The following is a 12,536-nucleotide window of genomic DNA, read 5'->3' on the forward strand; positions in this document are numbered from 1 at the left end:
CATCTAATATCATTGTATTGGAGTGTTGTCGTTAATATAGAAACCTAATCATATATAAACATAGGCAATGACTACAGCATGCACCATAGAAGTACACTATTTATAATCTTGTAATTTTGGATAGTACAATAAAGAATGCTACCGTATCAGAGTTTTGAGTAATGTTAAACATGTAATAACTAGCTAACAATTCAAGACTTACAGCACTTGTGCTGGTACAAACAATACATATGAAGAACCACAATGCATACAAATCAGAGGCACATACAGGGAAACTAAAGTAAGGAAGAAAGAAACTGCATCATCAGAAAATGTTAATGACATTAAAGTTTATCTTCATGTATACAAATGAATTGTGTGTTTGAGGCCTGCTCATTTCCCCATGTATGTGCACCATGAGCTGAGACCAAACCCTAAGGAAAGTACTTAAAGAACATATGACAAGGCTAACGTCTAGATATATAGCACCTTTATCAATTTTATTATTCTGACTGCCAGTGAACAAAACCACCTGGCCTATATATGTCCATAAACAAAAACAAGTGGCCCAGATATGTGATGTCATCTTTGATGTCCTGGGCGTTAGTCTTAGCAGTGTACGGTGGTGGCGCGAGTTATGGTTGTTTAGCTTACCATAACTGGTGAATTTCTGTTTTTATTTTACTTGAAACCATAACGTCCCTTTAACAAAGATTTTTCTTTAAATTTCAAAGGTTTTTGTTAGTGCAACTTAACCATAACGTCCCCTTAACAAAATCTTTTCATTGAATTTCATAGGTTTTTATTAGTGCATGCTATTTTCCTACAACTTACTAATATCATACTTACCCAATATAGCAATGTTTGTGTCCAATTTACAAAGTTTCACCTTGAAACTCTGCCATTTCCCACCTTCTGGAATTATTTTTAACACTTCCATACACTATTTCAACTAGTTTTGCATCCGAAGATGTCTACGAACATCTGACTTCATAGCGGACCTCCCGGACAGTGCCACACGACCATACGCTGGCGCGCGGCATGATGACGTGTCTGAGAACCCATCCGCACTTCAGTTCAGAACTGCATTTTCTACTGATCTATGAACTTTCAACTTCAAAATTTCCCTTGCACCGCTCCAACACCTATTCCTACTCATTATCCATTAAAAATCTAGTACACAGTACATATTTTTAGAAAAACTGCTATTTATCTTAAAATGGCATCAGCTAATGCCAGCCCTCCTTCCCAAGAGCCACCACCACTGCTGTAATCAAGGAGCATCAGAAACACTGCCCCCTAACTTATAAATAGCACACGCGCAACATTTTCCCTTGTCCACCTACCCCTCCATATTAGTGTTTGGTTGCTCTTCCCTCATTTCCCTCCCCACCTTTCGTTCTCAGCTCTCCTGCCAAAAAAATACATACAAAAACAGCAAAAGACATATTCCTTTAGGAACGACCTTTCACAGTTAAAAATTAGAACTAAAAAAAATGCATACACCATCTACTTTTACATAGACTCAATAAGATTTTCCAGCATTTCCATTGGCATTTTGTGTTATGATAATGGGGATATTGTGGCGTTCATCCTCCGTTCCAGGGACTGGAACAGTGGATACCGGCCCAGCAGCCCAAGTTATCAGCCCAAGTGAAGCGAGGGTGGATAACGAGGTCTCTGGACCATTATCCCCCCATTCCAGCCCCTGAAATGGGGGATAAAGGCCATTGGCACCCTAGGTTCCCAAAGCAGGAACCCGGGCTGCTAAAAAAGAGGATTTTTCTTCCTACACCGGGATGCCTGCGGCGTCCCGGTGTAGGAAGGAAAATCTTTTTCCAAGATGGCCACCATGGAAAGGGAAGGCGAGGGTTCCATACAGGGCCCTTCTTCGCTTTCCATGGCAGCCTGCAGAAGGCAAAAAGAGAACCCTATGACCATATTACCACAAGCACATTTTTCTTCACTTTCAGATCTATCCTAATTTCGAATACCTTTACCACAAAGCCAGTCCCAGGTGGACATGGCCACTTTGATCCTATGTTTTGTCCCTTGTGGTCATGGTCAGTGGCTAGATAGTCCGGATCATGGCCTTATTCCATGACCCGGACCATCTGGCCACTGCACATGGCCACAGGCTACCCCTCAGCCACTAAAGGTATACCGCTATTTTTTATAACAACATTAATAAAACACTGGCACATTTGCAAAACCATGATTGTAGATCCTTGCCAATGCTCCTTACGCAAGTTTGCTGGAAATCCACCTTTGTTTTATTTTTTCAAAAGTGTCAAATGTATGCACATACAAGTGTCATATAAGCTAGACCCGCATGACAAAATCCATTCAGATTTTAAGAAAACATCTATATCTAGATCTATAATCCTTTTGCAAATCTTTGTGTAGATTTGTCAAATGACACCATATTTATAAGCCTTTACAATATCCCCCTCTAATTTTGCTCCCTCTTGACAGAATCCCACCAAACTTCGCAAAAACATGTATATCTAGATCTATTATCAATTTTCCAAATGAAGTGTAGATTCGTCAAATGGCACCTCATTTATAAGCCTTTACACTATTTTGGGACCACCCCTCTAATTTCCCCCCTCTTCACGAAATCCCACCAAACTTGGCAAAAACATTCATATCTAAATATATTATCAATTTCCCAAATTAACTGTAGATTCGTCAAATGGCACCTCATTTACAAGCCTTTACATTATTTTGAGACCCCCCCCCATGAAAGAATCCCACCAAACTTTGCATACTCACTCAGAATCCGGTCAGGAATATACATGCTAAATGTCATGCAGTTCTATTAAGTGGCGCCAAAGTTATAAGCCATCCAAGAACTGCATTTCACCAACCCTGTAATGCTGAGGTGGTCGCGAACTTTACAGGACTGTTCGCGAACATTCGAACTGTTCAGACTTTCGTGGCAAAAACACCCATTTATTTTTTTGCTTCTTGCAGCCATAACCCATCCCATCCTCATCACCCCTCACCTCCCCAGAGATGATTTGATAAGTTTGACAAGTGCAATGTTGTGTTTTTTAATGTTTTCACCGCGATGTCCACGGACACCAGCTGCTGTCCGTGAATCCAAGATGGCGGACGTTTCCAAAAATCTGACGCACTTCACGCTCTTCACCATCCAATCAGCGAACACGTCGCATGTCCGTGGACATGATGCAAGCTGATTAACCAATCGGTGTCAGGTCCGCGGAGCGAACAGGGAAGTGTGTCCGCAGAGCGGACATAGATATCACTAATTTTTTTAGACCTACTTTTTGGTCATTTTTGAAAAAACTATTGGGTGGATTTTCACCAAATTTACAAAAGCACGCTTTCGGGACCAAGCCGCTGCTCCTGCCGCAAATTTGGTGAAAATCCATCCAGTGGTTTGAGCTGTAGACATGAGCAAAGTTTTTTCCCCATTCAGTCTATGGGAAAAAAAGACATTTTGGGACCCCCCCCGGCCCCCGCCCTATAACTTTGCCCCACCTGGACCAAACCTCACCAAACTTTGCAAAAAAAGTATATGGCCTGAATTGTTTTGCAAAGTTTGGTGAGGATTCGTCCAGGGAGAGCAAAGTTATAAGCCGCCCAAAAAGTGCTCTTCCTATGGGATTAGCAACTTAACCATAACTACATGGCCACTATCGTGGGCTGTGTAATATGTAAGCGCCATTAGGGAGGGAGGGAAGGAGGGAGGGAAAGAGAGAGGGAGAGGGAAAGGGAAAGAGAGAGGGAGAGAGAAAAAAAAGAGGGACACGGAAGGTTATGTGGTGTCTGTGTATTTATTCAACTGTAAATGACCATCAGCTAAAATGACACTGAAAAGGAGCAGATAGATCTTCAGCGTTGGTGCTCATTTCAGATGTACTCGGACACAGTTATCATGTTTTCATGCTGCTACCAATATGTTACATCAGTAAATAGACTCTAGTTTAAAACTCCTGTTCTCATTTATTTTTAACATTAGGCTCCTTATCTGAGTCGTCGTTCATTCCAATGGGATACCTTATCTTGTGTTTCCACTTCATGGGACCCCGTTGCTACCCATCTGGAATTACTCTGCATAGTGGCACTTGACATGTCAAGCATGGCATGCAGCACTTAAACACTGGTTGGTACAAAATGGCATACACGAGCTAAACGCTGGTGTTCAGGGCGCACAACTCATGGTAGCTTTAAGTTTCAGAAATGTCACCCTAAAGGCTATGCTTTCCCAGAATAAATCATTCCTAGTTATTGATGCACTGCCATATAGCATTTCAAGATGTTATACTTACTTTTGCGACAAAAATTCAGTAGGTTGCTGCACACATAATGACTATTGTGCTCTGGCATACACTTCTAGAGCACTCCGCACCCCCCACCCACATGCCAGCTCGACATGGGTGGTTAGCAGGTACTTGGCTACGCCCTCATATCTTCGTATTGGCCACACGCATACTAGCACCTCCTGGAACTTCCCATACCTTAGTTCCTTTCCTCCGAAGGCCTTAAACCTACAGCGCATTGTGACCATACAAATGGTGAAAGGCTCTATAGAAATGACGCACTACTACTGATAATGTTATGTGATTACGTCTTGTATAGACAGACTAGCCTGTCGTGTCTCAGTATCCATTAAACACATATCTGGTATCTTATGCCGATTTAAGGAGTATTGTATTTAGGGCAGCTTCTGAGCTTCTAGAATGTGAATGAAAATGGGTGACAGAGTTGAGTTGGCTCTGTATTGATTTCGGAATACACAGCTGGCCACCCTGAAAGGGAAACGAGCACACCAGATGTCCGGACGAGTTTTCACATCAAATGTATCATCGTGCTATAGTCGAATTCCTCTGAAGCCACACTACTGTGCACAAAGCAGTCTACACAGATGCTGGGCACGCCTGAAAATGATGCTGATGGGCAAGAGACCATATATCAGCGTATGTAAGCAAGGGGCATTAAGGGGCTTGGTATTGGTTTCTATTATCAGAATCGAATTTATTTTTTACCGCCAAGTTATATTTTATATATATATATACACTCCATGCAGTAAATACTGCATGATGACGGGTTGTGTGTAGAATCATGCCACTGCCTGATGTGTATTCCACATCTGACCACCCCCTTCATTTGTGGCCCAGGTAGTTGCTGGGGAGTCACCCCCTATGCTCGTTGAAATGTATAATGCACAGAAGGGTCATTACTCCTACTTCTGCACATTCGGTCGCCAGGGGACAAGAGAGGTAGGAAGCCCTGCTATCCCACATGCGTTTCCATCCTTTTGATAGATGCAGAAATGGAATACCTGAACATGGGGTAGTAAAGGAACGCTGGCAATGCAGTAATATGTCTACCTTATTCAGAATTTGCGTTGGTGAACCTTTAATGGGTACAAACCACAAGTAACTGCCTGCCGGAACATTACTTCAAGTATCGAGTGTTAATCTCAGGTTAGGGTAACCATGTTAGAGTTTTAGGTTTCTGATTCTCTTGAAATCGCATATTATTATGATCTGCCAACACAGACATTATTTTTTATTAATTTCCTTACAGTGTGTTCTTGTTCTAGTCAAAACCTGTTTAATTATGTTGCTTGCTGTCATCAAAGTAATGCACATGCTGTATTGACTTGTGTTAATCTATTAGAGGATCCATCAAATCATACAATATAATAAAAGGCGAGATGTATGTTTGTCTGAGGCAGTCATGCGCAGTAGAGACTGCCCGCTTCGCCTGTTGTCACCGGTAGAGGGAGCTTTTGCATTAGTAAATATATGAGGCCAGCACTTCAGCCCGTGTAAACGGGCTTTCACACTAGTATACCATATTCATTTTGCTGACAATTTTGTCAAGGTAAAGTTGCGGAGGAACGATGTTGCTCTGATGACTGTATTATGTTTGTTATGTTATACTGTAGTTATATAAATAACATTTGATTTTAAATACTTCTTATGTACTTTTCACAGAATGGCTTCACGCCGTTGTATATGGCAGCACAAGAAAATCACCTGGAAGTCGTCAAGTTCCTTCTCGCGAACGGCTCAAGTCAAAGCCTGGCTACGGAGGTAAGTTGATGTGTACATGCAAATTCATGCTGGGGTGAAGTTAGTCAATACGTTTCAACACAAAGTGAAGGGGCCCTTACCACTCGCTAGCGCATGGCAGCGCCTAGAAGCTGCAGTAATTCATGAAGATCTGAGGGTGAACGTGTAGGTTAGTGTTTTGATGCAAGAGCTTTTCTAATAAGTATTTAGCAATGACCTTAAGCTGTGGGATGTCTGTCATTTGGGGAGGCATAGTATTGCAAGGATGTGTGCTCTGGAGTGGTCCATTTTACGGCCTGATGGCATTAGTCTGCATTTTTCCCAGCCTCATTAGAGAGGATAATTTCAGAAACAATCCCATCGTGTAGATTTAGCCAAATCCCAAGTGATTCTGCAAAGATAAAAGTGACAAGGAGAGAACTTTCAGAAAGATAGAGCAAGGACGAAGAAGGCAGGCCCACCTTTTGCATTGATGTTGAAATGAATGAGGAAAACAGAGAACCTTTGAAATTGAGCAGAGTAAATGGGTAGAAATATATTTTGAGTTGATTTTGAGTAAAAAGGGTGCTTTGATGATCGAAGCATTTGCGAATAATGCCTGTGGGCCAGATTCCGAAACATGTGTTGGCACAAGTGATGAGATGCAATTAGAGGCTAGTGACGCCAATCACATGCGCCAACAAAATGTGCATTCAAATCCACAAAGAACATCAGAATGCGTGCCCTTTTCACACCTCTGCACAAATTTGGACGTGTCCATTTTAAAGATCAACCTGAATTCACAAACGGGATGCTCTTTAAAATGCACAGAAAACTAAGACATAAGCAGAAGGGCTACTTATTAGATGACAGGGTCTTGGCCCCAAACCTGTCATGCATCTTTTTTTTTTTGTGTAAACTGTGACAGCATGATATGATTGCTGTCTTGCTTCCATCTTTATTCCTCAAACTTGGATAGAAATGCTTTTTTGTTTTGTTGACATTTCACAGTGGTAGTCCCTTTAAAGACAGTGGGGGTCAATACGATTTCGGCAGTGAGGGTTAAATGCGGCAGTATTACTATATACCGCCGCATTACCGTACCACTCAACTCTGAGTTTGGTGGAAAGTTGGAGGATTGAACCCCAAGTTATGGGCTGGAGGTAAATCTGCCGACTTGCCCCCCATTTTTGGTGGAATTAGCGCTGCAGTAATTCTGCCGAAAAATTCCCCATTGAGTCCTATGAACTTCAAAAAATGGGGACTTACACCCACCACTTGTGATGAAGTGGCGGTAACGGTAATTCTGTTGGGAGGTATTATGGCAGATTTACAGCTGGAATATTGGCCAACTTGATATCCATTTCCAGAGTTGCACATGCCAAAAACGTATTACTGTGACAATTAAAACAAGTTCTGTGTTTAGGCCAGAACCTTTAGAAAATGTGTGATTAACACTTCAATACCATCCCAGCTTGACGCAGGCCCTCGTTTTCATATTGAGAGAAATAAATGACATTTTCCCTTGGGCTCAGTTGTATCCCACCCCGTGTGCGCTGAAGGGGGGGTCTCCATCTGGATCTGAAAGAAGGGTTCATTGTGCCCTATTCTGAACTGCCACACATCTTGTCGGTTCCAAAGTGCAAGTGCTTTGCGCTGCAGCAAGTTCCTTGCTGAAGAGACTCTTAAGCGGAAATTTGCAGCAGCCCAGGCTGAGAAACCAAATACACATTTATATCTGGGTGGCTTTAACCAGTGTGAGTTACTTTGGTGGGTTATGTTTGTAGGTGAGCGCGGGGGAGCTCATAGATGTGCTTAGGCCTGAAAGTGACACCTGGTTTTGTGGGTCATTTTGTTTGTATGGTATTGACTTACCTTTTTGCTAAGCTTTGCCGGTTCCATGTGTTAATATCCCTGCAAAAATATCGCCATATTTTTGCGGCGTTATTGACCCATGGAACCTGTGGGGGACACCCCCCGCAACCCCTGCATTATTTAAAAATGTGCTGGGGACACCCTCCAGCTCCCACAAAATATCCTCCCAAAAAATATCACCCATGGCGAGACAAACGGCCATATGTACGACGATATTTTTTGGTGGGGATATTTTGTAGGGATACCAGCTTTGCCTTCGTAATTTACAGAGCCGGTGGCATCATGGCGGTAGTGGATTTTTGGCTGGGAAAAAAATGTGCATCAATTACGTTAAGGTAGAGATCGCAGGGTTTTCCCTTCAAGAAATGTTTTTCAAATAATTTGCCATTTGCTGATGTTCTCAGAGAACATTTTGAAACTTGCCTCTTGCCATGGTCCATGAGAATATAATAAGAGCATGCTTAAGGAGACTATGTATAAAGACTGTGGCCACACCCTGGATTCGTGCACCATGGGGAGAGGAGGAGGATAACTTGGTAGAGCGTAAACACAAAGGTGCATCAAGCCACGAGTGGTCAAGTAAACCCGGGCATAGTTTCTAAACTGCATTACATGAGATCCTTGTTTTACTTTGTGTGATTAGATGCGCTAATTTTGTTGGCAGATTAAGTGGAGCATCAGTAGGCAATGGTGCATTAGTCTTTGGCACCATTTCACTGCATGTTGGCATCCCAGCGTCCTTTGCATCTATTTTTTCTTTTTTCTCCAACACATTATCTCTGGATGAGTTCATCAAGACCGGACAAATGGGCTGAATTCCCAATTGGAGCATGGATTAATTTGGTTTTTTTTTAAAGAGCAGAATGTAATGGCCAGTGAGCTGTTATATACAATGGCCGTACAAGGCAATCATAAAATATCTATTTTAAAAACTAAATGTGTCTGCCATTTTATGACATGCATGTGTAGCCATTACTCAAGATGTTTTTCTATTCAATTAAAACGAATGCCTGAACTCCTAATCAGCGCAGAATTCCCATAATAGAACACACAGTGGGCCTCATTACGAGTTGGGCGGTGCGTGTAAAATGTGGCAGTATTACTGTATGCCGCTGCTTTACCGCACCACCCAAATAGGAGTTTGGCCTAAAGTTGGTGGATTCACCTCCAGCCATGAGCTGGTGGAAAATCTGACCGCTTTCTGACACATTTTGCCCGAATTACTGCAGCGGAATTCAAGTTGTGGCAATTCCACCAAAAATCCCCCAATTAGTTCTATATGGGGATTTACACCCACTAATCCGGCGGTAATTCCGCCCGATCAAGTGGCGATAACAATAATACAGTTTGGTGGTTTCATTGGCCAGATACCACCAAACTCATAATAATGAGCCCCAGTGTCTGGTCTGCATTTACTCCTGTGGTAAGGAGACACCTGTCAGTTGCCATGATAAGGTATGTCTCCTTTAATCAATGAATTATTTTGCCATGTTATCACAGGATATGCATGCGATTATAGCCCGGCAGCAGGCAGCCTCCCACTCAAAACAACCCCCAAGAGGCAGCCAGGTCCTTGAAACGTGGTTGTGAAAACATGTCTAGAGTGCTGCAGTCTAATTATAGAGCTGTCACGGTGATGGTGGGGGAGCACGTGCAGGAAGTGCATTCCTGCCTGATTTGGTTTCTAGAAGGGCCCCTTGCAGGGGGGGGGGCATTGTTCTGGTGCTGGCCTGCTCTCGCTCGAAGGGGCTGTGGATCTCACGTGTGTTTTCCTTGGAGATCCACAATGCTGATTTGAACTGCTTTATGTTCACTTGCATCCCATTTAATTTGGGGTTAGATTTTTTTGGGTTGTGTGCAGGGGGTGGGGGGCATAATAAAACGAATCCTGTTCATGCAGAACCCACCAGTTTAGAGTGATGTGATATGCGAAAAGGTTGCTCCCCCTGCGACACAAATGAGCGTGCAGGAAATGCTGCACCCACAGAACTCCACTGATGGCAAAGGACGGACGCGAGTGCACCCTGATTGGACAACGCCAGGGGACCACTTCGGTGGTGGTGATAGTGCACGATATAAATATCCTTGAACATTGACAGGTCACTAGAGAGAACGGCCCTCAGACCAAGCATCTGCACGGCTGGGTAAGTGGCTGGGGGGAGGGTGACGCAACCGGGTGGTGTATCATGCTTGTGGACTGCATAAGGAGGTCCGCCGGAGCAGAGAGCACAGAGTGGGTGGTTTGGGGAGGGAAAAATGCCTCTTTGGTTGGGGGCATGAAAAAGGAAGCATGCAGAAGCAAGGAAAGGCAGCCTGTGGAGAGCCGTGTGCTTTGGCCAGCCTGCATGGCAGGGCAGGGGGCATATGATAGTCGGAGCACAAAATTGTGTTTGGGCCTACTAGCATCGCGGCTGTGATAGTTCTGGTTCAGAGATGTTTGATCGATGCTGTCTTTTTGCTTGCTAGGTTGGCGTGTTTCAGGGTATAGCAGGGCGTGTGCCTGTCACAGGGGCATTTGTGTGTGTCCCAAGAGTCAATCCGGGGTCACCCAAGTCGGCAGAGTGCATGTGTGATATATCTGCGTGCCTCATCCTTGCAATTAACATCCTGTTTCCTTTAGGGTCCTTTTCAAATTCCTGTCCTCGTGGCTGCATAGTTCACGTCTTCCATACCTGTATGCTTTATAGTGCCTGCTATTGCGGTTCAATCCAATCCCTTTAACGGAAGCTTTTCCTAAATGAATTGCTTCTCTGGTTTGCTCCAGTTAAATCATAAGAAGATGAATTTGAAGCACAATCATAGTTAGGCTGCTTAGAACGCACCTTTTCGAGTATTCCTGAATGAAACCATAGTTGGAACCAAGTGGGAGTGCATATTACCTCTTGCAGCTTGATTTAATTTGAATATTCTGTGGAAGCGATCCTGTTGGCTACTGAAAGAGCCTCGTAATGGTTTCCGCAGCCTCTTAAAGTAGTAATACAGTTGTATCAGTGTTCAAGGCATGTGTTAATGCCCACTATCAACAGTAGGAAACGTGAAGGAGGGAAAGATGCAACATTGAATAATTTACCAAGGAAAGATAATTCAAAGAATCCTGTGGTCAAGTGCGGACATCAGAATATGCTTGATGGTCACAAGACAGTCTCAGCTGATTCAAAATAGCCAAAACCGGAAGAAGGTGGGGAATGTAAATTGCAGAGGTCTGTTGACACCCTGCAAAATGATGACGGTCGCCGCAGGGACGTTATCCTGGTGAAAACTTTAGCGACTGAGTGTATGTCAGGACAACAAGGCAGAGGAGTAGCAAGGGTGATGAGATAGAAGGGCCCCACTGCATTAATGCTAAGTGAGGAGGCGTGAGTCGAACAGTCTGAAGGAAGTTTAGGAGTTGCGAGGCAACATGAAGGAGACTAGGACATGGTGAGATAGCGGGGCTCGGGACACCATGAAGAGGAAATTGAGGAGGAATTGGAATTATCAGGGAGTCTATTGTTTGAGGTGGATGTTGGGATAGCAGTGATCACGCCAAGAACCAGTTCTAAGTTGAAGGGGAGTGAGGAGGCATTTGAATTGCATGCTGGTACATGTGGTCCAAAAGAAGCAACAACAGTCTGAAAAGTACTAAAAGATTAGATTGTAATTGGAGTCACACTCTGGCACACGTGGTCCAAAAAGCCTGCAATAGTTTGAGAAGATCTGGAATAACAGGAGTCTTCAGTTTTGTTGAGAAATGCCCAAAGAAACAGTTGTTGCGTAATAGAATTAGAAATCATCTGAGTTGTGTAACAATCAGTCTCATAAATCCAGCAACAGTCCAGGAAAAGATCATGTGAGAAAGATGCCTGGTATTATCTGCTGGAGAATTGTGGCCCTCATAAAAAAAAAAAAAAACAATCCGAACAAACACTGTAAATCGTGGACCTAAGGAAAGAAGTTAGAGAGACTTAAGGAGGCTTAAAAGCCTCTTTCATCCCTGAGGAATGAGTGAAAGTAAGTAGTGATAGGCCAGCAGGTGTATGCCACACTTCCTGAATCCCAAGATCGTAAACTATAATGGAACCATGCACTGTTCCACTGGCATAGACATCATTTCTTTTCGGTAGGAAATTGCCACAGTGTGCTTCCTTTCTGTGATATTTTGTAATTTGGATGAACATAAAGCAATTTGTTATATTAACCTATTATGTAAACATGTATTTGATGATTGTCTTTTTGGAGTGATAGTATTGCAGCCAAATTCAGAACATTAATTGCAGAGTGTTAGTCTCATGTGAAGCTCCTTGCACCCCGACTGTGCCCTCTTTATTATCTCTCTATGTTTGGGACAATCGCCAATGTGGAGTATCTTTGATGGAGAAGACTATTCAAATTGCACAAGATAGCCTGGGAGGACTTTACAGCGCTAGAATCACCTGTTTTGCAAAGCAGATCACAACACAGACACTTGGAATTCCATGGGTTGAAGGGATCCATGGGATTTACAAGGGATTTGATGAATGACAGAATGAAGTACCTCCCTTAGAGAAAGCACCTTTTTTCACTGCTGGCACCTGCTTGCTATATGGTGGGACCGAGAATGAAGAGGTAGCGAGCCACCAGTATTGTTACATTCCCTGGAGAAACTAATGGGGCATCTCTCTTCTCTTCTTCAGG

General features: G+C 43.3%; 1 protein-coding gene across 7 annotated transcripts in view; it reads left to right on the plus strand.

The window, feature by feature from the left end:
- The window catches only part of ANK3 (ankyrin 3), a 2,768,233-nt gene that overhangs the window by 1,743,905 nt on the left and 1,011,792 nt on the right, over nt 1-12,536 (plus strand). For all 7 annotated transcript variants that reach the window (XM_069611214.1, XM_069611216.1, XM_069611217.1 and 4 more), the window contains one exon: nt 5,952-6,050. In XM_069611214.1, coding sequence (XP_069467315.1) covers nt 5,952-6,050 — 99 coding nt within the window. The remainder of the gene's footprint in view (nt 1-5,951; nt 6,051-12,536) is intronic.

Source organism: Ambystoma mexicanum, chromosome 8, assembly GCF_040938575.1.
Source record: "Ambystoma mexicanum isolate Mex_15411 chromosome 8, UKY_AmexF1_1, whole genome shotgun sequence".
NCBI lineage: Eukaryota > Metazoa > Chordata > Amphibia > Caudata > Ambystomatidae > Ambystoma > Ambystoma mexicanum.